The sequence below is a fragment of the Pseudophryne corroboree genome, chromosome 1 (genome assembly GCF_028390025.1).
Source record: "Pseudophryne corroboree isolate aPseCor3 chromosome 1, aPseCor3.hap2, whole genome shotgun sequence".
Taxonomy (NCBI): domain Eukaryota; kingdom Metazoa; phylum Chordata; class Amphibia; order Anura; family Myobatrachidae; genus Pseudophryne; species Pseudophryne corroboree.
In genome coordinates this window covers 942,813,981-942,825,655 of record NC_086444.1, presented here as the reverse complement: position 1 = coordinate 942,825,655, position 11,675 = coordinate 942,813,981, and the positions used below count along the sequence as shown (strand labels likewise).

The following is an 11,675-nucleotide window of genomic DNA, read 5'->3' as shown; positions in this document are numbered from 1 at the left end:
GCTGGCCAGCTCTAGGAAGAGTCCTGGTGGTTCCGAACTTCTTCCATTTATGGACGATGGAGGCCGCTGTGCTCATTGGGACCTTCAAAGCAGCAGATATTTTTCTGTACCCTTCCCCAGATTTGTGCCTCGAGACAATCCTGTTACGGAGGTCTACAGACAATTCCTTTGACTTCATGCTTGGTTTGTGTTCAGACATGCACTGTCAAGTGTGTGACCTTATATAGACAGGTGTGTGCCTTTCAAAATCATGTCCAATCAACTGAAATTACCACAGGTGGACTCCAAATGAGCTGTAGGAACATCTCAAGGATGATCAGTGGAAACAGGATGCACCTGAGCTCAATTTTGAGCTTCATAGCAAAGACTGTGAATATTTATGTACATGTGATTTCTTAGTTTTTAATTTGAATAAACTTGCAAAAATCTCAAAGTTTTTTCACGTTGTCATTATGGGGTATTGTGTGTAGAATTTTGAGGGAAAAAATTAATTGATTCCAATTTGGAATAAGGCTGTAACATAACAAAATGTGGAAAAAGTGAAGCGCTGTGAATACTTTCCGAAAAGACACTGTATCTGGTCGCGTAAGACTCCCCTCAGCACTATGCCCACAGAGAATGCTGAAACCTATAAAGGCCCGTCTGTTACCCCACACAAACAAATAAATAAATTGATTAATTTTAGAGACATGGCCATATAAACAGGGGAATACTGGAGAACATCTAACAGTTTTGACTGGACAAACATTTTAATCAGATTTAATCAGGTGTAGGGTGAAAGTGTTTCTAGAAATCACCCCCAAATACAAGTTTCTGGTATCTCTAATAATTTACAGCATGGGATCTGTTATTCCTTACAATACACACATCTTCCTAATGAACACTTCAGGGGTGACAACAGAGATCACTGATTATTAGTGGTGATGTTAGAACAGATATAATTTACAGGTGATTTATACATGTACTGACATCATTTACAGGAGGTATTATAGTTATACTTCTTAAACAGAATTAATTGTACACATTAAACTATTATATCACTGAACACATCCATCAGGTACCAGTCATCATGTATCATCTTCATTATGGATTGATGTGCCAATTTACATTTAAACAACAAGTTTTATTTTTATATCTTTATTGTACAAAAAAAGCAAGATGTAATATTTGTCTGTTACAGATTAGGTCACCTTTGTGACAAAATTAATTTTATTTGGCTTGAGCCATTTTACTATAGCTACACCTGCATGTAGTAGGAAAAAAGTGAATGTACGAAAATAAAGTCTCTTAATTCAGCATTTGATCAGCACCGCAACCACACATTCTGTGTGAATGGGTGCAATGTCACTCTAGAAGACACCACTCCATTTGACATTGCCTTCAATGGCCAAGACAAGCCATGAAAAAGGGGCCCCGAGCAACCAGAATACTTTACTGTTAGAAACAAGCACTCAAAGCCGTAGAGTTCTTTAGGCTCGTGCCACAGGTGGACATCTCTGTTTGTCAAGAACTTGACGAACAATGATGTATCTGTCCATATTATCTTTCTCCACTTCTCAGTAATCTATTGCCAGTGTTCTTTGCACCACTGACCTTGTGATTGGGTTTATGTACAGTGAATCAACTCAGCCAGGTATTCCCAACCTCGGTCCTCACGGCACACTAACTTTGCCGGTTTTAGTGATATCCATGTTTCAGCACAGGTGGTTAAATCCAAATAACTCAGGTACTAATTAAGTCCCTTGTGCTCAAGCATGGCTATCACTAAAACCTACACTGCTGATGTGCCGTAAGGACCGACGTTGGGAATGCCTGAGCTACGCTCTACTGCTATATAGAATTTACTGTCACTGTTTTACCTTGCAATTTGAATTAATACATGAACTTCATTGACCAGGACCATGCCCTTGCCCCATTATTGTCCATTACAAATTATCTTTTTTTCCTTAGAGTTCCAGAAGCAGCTTGGGATGCCTTTAATGCCAAACTTCTGCCAAAGGCTTTCCACAGTCACACCCTTTCCAATCTTGTTCTCATCTTGCAGCCAGGAGCTACTCCTGTATGGAAGCCCTTGCTTTCAACATTCTTGGTGCCTCTTTCTGACCCAGGTGTTATCATTTTTTGCCATTTGCATTTGATTGCATTTTTTGAGTTAGTGTCACAAAGCTCTTTTTAAATTCTTCAATAGGTTTTTCTTCATATTGTTCACACTTATTACAGTTGGCAGTCTAGCAGAGGAAAGTAAAATACATGTGCTATAAGAATTTAAAGCTGTTGGAGACGATACTGAAGAATGACTCAGAAAATTTAAATTGATCCGGTACAAGTGAGTACAAAATGGCACTGATTATTACGGATATACATAATTACACAGACTAATATGTTATATTATTTAACGTTCTGTATATTGGGAACTTTAACATAAAAAATATACGCTTCAAATGAACGGGATACGGTCATTAGGTAGACAATACTTGGGTCGACAGTCATTAGGTTGACCACTATTGGTCAACATGCATTAGGTCGACATGGTCATTAGGTTGACATGTACTAGGCTGACATGGAAAAAGGTCGGCATGAGTTTTTCACATTTAAAAATTTTTTTTTAACTTTTTTATACTTTACGATCCACGTGGACTACGATTAGGAATAGTAACCTGTGCCGAGTGCAGCGGTAACGGAGCGAGTCACCTTGCTTGAAGCTCGCTTGTCATGTGAGGGGACACGGTGCACTAATTGGGGTTCCCTGTCACTTTACGAAGAAAACAACACCAGAAAAAGTAAAAAACCTCATGTCTACCTTTTTTTCATGTTGACTTAGTACATGTCGACCTAATGACCATGTCGACCTAGTGACTATGTCGACCTAATGCATGTTGACCAATAGTGGTTGATCTAATGACTGTCGACCTAAGTGTGGTCGACCAAATGACCCATACCCAAATGGGCCTACTGCCATTAATTAAACACTTCTATTGAATATCATATACTGTAAACCATTCTAGAATTTACCCCTATATTTAATTTTTATTTTCCCCCAAATAAATTACAGATTACACAAATCACTCACCATACTCTCAGTGATCTGTATTGCAACCTGTATATTATGCTCTATATGATGAATTTTATTAATAATGGCTGATCTATTATGTACTCCAAACAGGTTCAATTCCTCCTCGATCACTTTAAGTTCCCGGACATAGCAATCAAAAAATGTTTTCTCACATTCTTCCTGAAAAAAAGAAATGCAACTTTAATATTAATTCAGCTCTAATTCCTATGATGACAGTAGCAAAGCTGGTCTGCTCTTTTCATTTTTATCACTGCAAAGTCTTCCCAAGGCATGTTCTTATTACAGATAAATCCTTGACAATTATGCAGATGTCATAGGCTAATGCAAAATTATATATTTTTATGCAATCATAGCTCTATAGTCAAACTACTGCTATTATTAAAATGAGAATTGTGTGAGACTGGGGAGGGATGTAGACAATGCTAAAGAAAATTAGTACATTACTATGCCTAATATGCTCTACATTTACAGTGAAGCTAACGAAGCTTAAACAGTAAACTAAGAATTATTTAGTGAAAATGGTACGCTAACTTAATGCTTATTAAAATCAATCAAAAATTCAAACAACGTACAAGATCATATGTACGTATCATCCACAATGCCATGTAAACTATGGACTCCATCCAGTTACCTGTGAAGGAGGGAGAGTTGCCAGTGCAGTGTTGTATAAATGTTGCCAACAGCACTGCAATTTCCCCCCTCCCCCCCCCCCCCCTCCTCTGACACACCAGCAGGCCGGCCTCGCACCGGACTCACAGGTGGTCATTCCGAGTTGTTCGCTCGCTGCTATTTTTAGCAGAATTGCTAATAGGCTAAAATCCGGCAGTTCTGCGCATGCGTATGCACAGCAGGGCGCACGCGCTAAGCAATTTTACACAAAACTACGCTATTTTACTCAAGGCGAACTAAGCTTTTCAGTCGCTCTGTTGATCGGAGAATGATTGACAGGAAGTGGGTGTTTCTGGGTGGTAACTGAGCATTTTCCGGGAGTGTGCTAAAAAACGCAGGCGTGCCAGCAGAAAACGCAGGAGTGGCTGGAGAAACGGGGTAGTGGCTGGCCGGACGCTGGGCGTGTTTGTGATGTCAAACCAGGAACTAAACGGACTGAGGTGATCGCAATCTAGGAGTAGGTCTGCAGCTACTCAGAAACTGCAAGGAAATACTTAATAACAGAATTGCTAATCTTTCGTTAGCAATTCTGCTATGCTAAGATACACTCCCAGAGGGCGGCGGCTTTGTGTTTGCATTTCTGCTAAAAGAAGCTAGCGAGCGAACAACTCGGAATGACCACCACAGTTTTTTGTACACGGCCTTATGGGGCTATGAACAAAAATCTGCGAGTACGGATGTACAGTGAGTGCGGTATATAGCCGCACTTACTCACGCTGCAACTTCATTGTGAGTAATCGGATTAACCCCTATGTGTGTAGAGGGCCGAACAGTCTTTTAATAAACTCACGCCCTTTGAACTAGTTCTGGCAGCTTCCCAAAAACAAATTGCAAGCATGAAAAATTTGTGAAAAAAGACAAGTATGGCGACCAATATGGTAATGTTGTTAATCTTACAGTATGTTATATTTTATATTAAAGTAGCAAGAAAGGGTGATAAGAGCGTGGGTGTACAAAATTCCGAGGCTGATGAGAAGGCACATTCATAATGTCATGATGACATAAGATAGATGATCGGGAAAACATGCACTGTTTAGGGTTCAATGAAGACTGGATTTAAGAAATGCTGCTGTACTCAGGAAACTCAGGGGAACATTTTTTTAAATCTCACAGCCCAATCAAACTCCATCAGACCACAGAAGATGAAGAATAAACATTATGTGATCAAAATATATATATTTTTTACCTTAAGCAATGTGAATGTACAGTAGAAACATGGTATATTGGTAAGGACAAAACTAAGGCCAATAACAGTGATCCATAATGCTGGAACTGGAGACTGGTCGATAATTTTGGACATAAGGTTAACCATTTTCTTTATTCTTTTCAGATAGACCAATGCTCCATTGAGGAAACAACTATAACAAATCAAAGCAAAAGAGGTATAGAGGAGTGCGGGTACTTACTGGTACATAATTATCACTCCACGCAGTGTAGAGATTTAAATTCTTATGCTGTAATGCGAGCAGAAGATAAATTATTGAGACAATCAGAGCACAATCTTATGATTCTTAAATGGCTAAAACAAAAGCCAGCAGAACCAGCAAAAATAATGAAATATATCTTAGATGTGATTGTATGTGTATATATATATATATATATATACACACACAAGAGGTGTGGCTATTAAATAACAAGACTGTACTTGTAAAAAATAAACTATTCTGCGTTAGTTAAATGGGAATGGGGGAACACTGACCTCAGACTATCCCAAAACGGTTTTGCAAGTTTCCTCTCATACAGATAGTTTGCTGTCACACAGAAGTTGTGTTTTTCCTGTGCGTCGTAAATATGCTTAGTTTAAAAGTAGACCAACCTGTTAACTTGAAATTTTTAGTTAAATTGATCAAATCGGCCACTGAATCTTTCCGTATGCTAACCGAGGCTTATGGGGCAGATTGTATGTCAGGTGCATGTGTGTTTGAATGTCACAACATTTTTTTTAGTGATGGTCATTAGGGTGATGATGAAGATGATGAACGTCCCAGAAAGGCCTTGCACATCAAAAACAAATTAAAATGTGGAAATAATTGAGAAAATAGTTTGAACTGATCATTGACTCAGCATCCAAATGATGGCAGTAATGGTATACATCGACAAAGAAACTGTAAAGCAAGTTTTGCATCAAGATCTTAACATGACAAAAGTTTGTGCTAAGAGGGTTCTAAGGATTTCAAGTGGATTTGCATTTTTTAGATAAAGTTATTACAGTACCTGTGATGAAACATGGATCTTCCAGTACAATTCTGAGACAAAACGCCAGTCCATGCATTGGAAAAAACCACCTTCACCAAGAATTAATAAAGCGTCAAAGCAAATTCAAATTCAAAGCCATGTAAATTGTTTTCTTTGATATCAAGTGTGTTATTTTGGCAGGCTGGTTACAGTGAATCAGCAGTACTACAAAAATGTTCTAGAAATTTTGCGGGGAAAGAATCAGAAGAATGAGGCCAGTTGTGGAAAAATGGTTTCATCCTCCATCCGAACAATGCACCAGCCCATACAGCTCTCTCTGTGAAGCAGTTTTTGGTTGAGAAATAGATTGCAGTGCTAGAACAGCCTCCATACTTGCCAGACTTTAGCACCCTAAAGTCAAATCTGGACTCAACATAACCCATTTTGCATCACAGCTGACAGATAATGAGTTATAGCACAGCTTTGACCAATGGAAAATAAGAATGTAGCGGTGTGTGGATGCAGAAGGGGAGTACATAGAGGGAGAACTGAGTTAAAATTTACTTAATATAGTTAAAAGTAATTGTAATATCGGTCTCGTTATTTAGTAGCCACACCTATAGTTTGAGATAGAATGCAGTTAAGATGCCGGCTGTCAGGATCCCAGCAGTTGTAATCCCAACGCCAAAATCCCGACACCCATCAGAATGTCAACGCCGGAATTCTGACAGGGTCATGTCAATTGTAAAATCTGTCTCATTATTTAATAGCCACACCTATAGTTTGAGATGGGATGCAGTTGAGATGCCGGTTGTCAGGATCCCTGCAGTTGTTATCCCAATCCTGGGATCCCAACACCCATCAGAATGTCAATGCTGGAATCTTGACAGTCAGCATCCCGTAAGTATAGCGGGAGGCTTAGGGTTAGGGCTGGGGGGAGGAGGTTAGGTATAGATGCCACCCAGGGAGGTTAGGGTTAAACTGCGAGGGGAGGGGGGTTGGGTGGTTTACAAGGAGAGAATGCTACAACACAGGATTTGAAGAACCAATTTGGCGCTTTATGGGATATGAGCTGAGCCTTATGTGACACAAAAGTTGCCCTAGTTGAACCTGATATTGAACAATGGAGAAGGAGTGGTAGTGTCACCTGTATGACAATATCCCAATGAACACAATAATGGGTAAAGATACCAATGAAATGTGGGAGAGAAATGCTAAAATAGACAATTTATTATACAATGAACAAAATAAAAGAGATGGCACTCTTTAAAAAAGAATAAAAAGGCAAAGTCCTACCCAGGTTGGTGTTATGGTGCCGCAGATATGATCAAATTTGCAGAGTACCTGTGTTCTCCCTGCACATGAACCAAAAGTTCCCAAAGCTGGATGCTGGTATTCCTTCTTGTAGAAGTCACAGATAAAACATGCCTAGGGTTAGTCAGCGAGGAGGGGTGGTTAGGCACCACCGGGGGGAAGTTTAGGTTTAGGCACTAAGGGTGGAGAGTTAGGGTTAGGCTGCGGAGAAGAGGGGTTAGGTTTAGGCCCCACCATGGGGAGGTTAGGGTTAGGCACTAAAGGAAGAGGTTAGGGTTAAGCTGCAGAAAGGAAGGGTTAGGGCAGTGTTTCCCAACCTCTTTCCTCAAGGCACACTAACAGTGCAGGTTTTAGTGATATCCAGGCTTGAACACAGGTGACTTAATTAGTACCTCAGTTATTTTGATTTAACCATCTGTGATGAAGCCTGGATATCACTAAAACCTGCACTGTTGGTGTGCCTTGAGGACCGTGGTTGGGAATGCCTGGGTTAGGGGGTAGGGGAGAGGGGATAACATAGTTACCTTTCCCTTGTCGGGATTTCAAAAATCGGGATACCGATGTCGGTATTGTGACCAACGACATCCCGTCCGCCGGTCAAACATACTGAACCTTTTGAACTAATATACAGAAATGATAGCCTTAGAAACTAGTGTCTGTCACACAACGTACTATCATTTCAAAGCAAGCTTTTTCATCCATATGAAATAGCTGTATATCTGCATCAGAGGATTCTCTGCTATAAGTGGAGAATATTAGGGCTGAGGTGTGAGAAGCAGAGGAGGAGTGACTGGTGCTGTGTGGGTGTGGTCAGTGCCATGTGGGTGTGTACACCCCTACACTTTCAGCCCCACCGTCAAAATTAGTTGCTTTTTGTGAGGAAAACAGAAATACAATTTAATTACTTATGATTTATGTCTGACTGTGTGGCCAACTAATAGCTGATCATTATTGTGCTGTCATAAAGAAGGCTTCCTGTCAACTCCTCTGACAAATCTCCTATGTCTGGGTACTGATAATTAGCTGAGACCTCTACTGGGCAGCCCTGGCAATGATACATGGGTAGCAAAGCAGGACGTAATCAGAAACACTGACTTGTAGTTAGAGTTGGTTCTCATGCAGTGTACTGGATGCCTCCTTCTCCCAATACATATATGGGCTAATGCAGATCTGAACATACAGTATGTTGGCGAGAATTGCTCCTGCATTGCTATGCACTCATTTCTATGGGGGTCATTCCGAGTTGATCGCTCGCTAGCTATATTTTGCAGTGTTGTGAACAGATAGTGCCGCCTATAGGGGAGTGTATTTATTTTTGCTGTGCAAGTGTGCGATCGCATGTGCAGCAGAGCACTACAAAAAAGTTTTGTGCAGTTTCTGAGTAGCTCAGAACTTACTCAGCTGCTGCGATCACTTCAGCTTGTTCTTGCCCGGAATTGACATCAGACACCCGCCCTGCAAACGCTTGGACACGTTTTTCCAACCACTCCCAGAAAACGGTCAGTTGACACCCACAGACACCCTCTTCCTGTCAATCTCCTTGCGATCGGCTGTGCGAATGGATTCTTTGTAAAATCCATCGCTCAGAAACGATCCGCTTTGCACTCGTACGACGCGCCAGCGCATTGCGGTACATACACATGCGCAGTTCGGTCCTGATCACAGCGCAGTGAAAAAATTAGCGTGTGATCAGGTCGGAATCACCCCCTATGTCCGGACTGCAATTCCACATTGACCTGCCCCTCTCAGAAGCCCATGTGTGAATGCTCCACTACAACTCACTTATGTCCATTCAGCCACAAATTATACAGCTCTGCTTAGCCCGTATTTGTGTCTGCTTTGCTCCAGATCATGAACAGTACAAAAACAAGCAAGATACTTTGCAAAACTAACTTGCATTTAACTTTTCACAGCCACCAAAGTTTTCTACTTTAACAAGAAAGCATAGGCCTCAGATGATTGTAAGTGCTGGATCTTGCTGTATGTACAGTACTGTCGTTATTTATTAATATGCTACAAGACATTCATTTCTCTAAACAAACCCTCCAGCACCAAATTGTGGAATTTAGACAAGCTTAAGAACCATATATACTTACATGATTATTTTTCCAATAGTCACTTTGTTTAAGTCCCTTTAATAAAAAGGAGTAAAATTATAGAAGTGAATATATCTATATAGTTGAAATGTGACACATCCACATACTATTTTTCCTTACACATATTACATTATTTTGTATTGATATACAGTATATGTATTGCTAATACTGTATATAATATTCCATTAATATTAGGTTAAAATGATCTTTTATAACATCCAGTCTTAGGGTTCTATGTACTAAACCTTTTAGAGAGATAAAGTGGAGAGAGAAAAGTACCAGCCAATCAGCTCCTAACTGCCATGTTACAGGCTGTGTTTGGTAAAAGACAGGAGCTGGTTGGTATTTTATCTCTCTACACTTTATCTCTTTCCAAGGCATAGTACATAGACCCCCTTAATTACAGGAGCTGTTTCAAGTACAGTAATAATAAATAACTTGCTTATGTGCCTGGTTTCAACCAGGCATAGGTTTGCTGGGTGGAACATTTTTCCCCTTTTCACCCCCTTAGCAGTCGAAAAATCCCTGCCTAGTGGGTGACTGCAAATAACTGTCACAGTTTTCAGACCACCCAGCAGGTCACATGATCCAGGTCACCCAGCAGATGCACAGCGACAGTTTACCAATTGTCACATTTTCCAGAGCACAATGGTGATACATTGTAAATTGAAGGCAGACGTTTTGCTATATAACTCCAAAATGAAGCAACCAATTACAATGCAAATCTATTGACCAAGACCTTTCATTTGGTATATATTGTGTGCTGTTCAGACAATGGCATCATAAAAAATATGTCACTCGTAAAAGTCGTCATCTCAGTGGCAAATTTCCCATTAGGCACGTGCCTGGGGGCGACACTTCTTGGGGGGCGGCACATGGGATCATGTTTCATTACTGTCAGTCCGAAATTACCAATAACTACTAATTATTTCCACTCAAATGTACTGTACACCATCTTGAGTTGAGTTTGAATGGGTAGGACACGGGTACTGCCCCGTAAACTGTCCTACTTAGCAAATATGTATACATAATTTAAAAATAAATTAAATTTCATAGCTCATGGTTTGTTTTATTATTAGGTTATATTATATATATATATGTACAGAGAGAAAAGAAGACTCTTGTGTTGGGGCACTCTTGAATAAATTGTGTGAATATAAAATATTGAAACTTTATTGATATGCATTAAAAACCTTTCCTAATGACGACCGTCCCATTTATCCAGTTTATAAACTATGGGATATGTCACAGCTGGTAATTTAGTGATTGCAACAGGACATTGCAATCACTCAATGACCAGCTGTGACATATCCCATAGTTTATAAACTGGATAAATGGGACGGTCGTCACTAGGAAAGGTATTTAATGCATATCAATAAAGTTTAAATATTTTATATTCACACAATTTATTCAAGAGTGCCCCAACACAAGAGTCTTCTTTTCTCTCTGTACATATACATAATTTCTTTGACTCTAGGGTGCACCACCTACCACAGTTAGTGCCTTGAAAAAGGATGCATTATACATATGTTGGTCCCAATCATGTTACTTTCAAATTTGCCCATGACATTACATTTTGATTGATACTGTGCAGAATCAACTCTACTTTCTTTCACATTAGGTTATATTATACTAAACTACCACTCGCCAAAAAGAAGGGCTTATATTCAAACAATGAAAATAATACAATTGGATGGCAAGGATAGCCAGTAATGTTGTGCCTAGGGGCGCACTAACCCTTAAATTCACCCCTGGTCCTTTTGCTATTAATATATAAATGGTAAAGTTAATTGTATTGATATACACATAACATTTCTTAAATGTATTTACCAGGGTCGTAGGTGTGTGGCAGCAGTGCCTGGCACACAGCTCATATGCACTGTGGGTGCAGTTCCACCGGCAACACCCACAGTTCCGCACTGCAATGTGTGTCTGCAGTAGTTCCAGTGCAGCTGCAGGCAGTACTGGCCAACACACACCACGACAACTGGAACTTACAATACTGCCCAACCAACCTCTCCTCCCCTCACCCCGCCACCCACCAAAGGCTACCGTGAGCTGCGGGCAGCAATGCCCGATCCCACCCCCCGCCGCCGAAGCTTTCAGTGCAGCCCAGACCCCCAACAGAGGTTACACTGAGCTGCAGCCCAGACACTCCCAGCCCTAACAACAAGTGCTTAAACTGCAGCCTGACCGCCCCTTCCCCTGATGGGAGGTTACAGTGAGCCACGGGCAATACTGCCTGATCTCCCCCCCTCCATTGGGGGAAAAATCACTCAGTTACAGTGTTAATCCCTGCATTATATAGCGCTCTGGTGTGTGCTGGCATACTCTCTCTCTCTATCTCC

At 40.6% G+C, this 11,675-nt stretch overlaps 1 protein-coding gene across 10 annotated transcripts in view; it reads right to left on the bottom strand.

Moving 5' to 3' along the window:
• Nucleotides 1-724: 724 nt before the first annotated feature.
• LOC134918777 (interleukin-15-like) overlaps nt 725-11,675 on the bottom strand; it is a 205,975-nt gene continuing 195,024 nt past the window's right edge. For 5 of the 10 annotated variants that reach the window (XM_063920391.1, XM_063920390.1, XM_063920388.1 and 2 more), the window contains 4 exons: nt 9,328-9,363; nt 4,929-5,100; nt 3,071-3,232; nt 725-2,228 (listed from right to left, as the gene is read on the bottom strand). In XM_063920391.1, the coding sequence (XP_063776461.1) occupies nt 2,115-2,228; nt 3,071-3,232; nt 4,929-5,100; nt 9,328-9,363 (484 nt within the window). In that variant the 3' untranslated portion in view covers nt 725-2,114. Of the gene's footprint in view, nt 2,229-3,070; nt 3,233-4,928; nt 5,101-5,148; nt 5,197-9,327; nt 9,364-11,675 lie in introns of all 10 variants that reach the window. The other 5 variants (XM_063920395.1, XM_063920393.1, XM_063920398.1 and 2 more) reach the window with 3 other exon arrangements.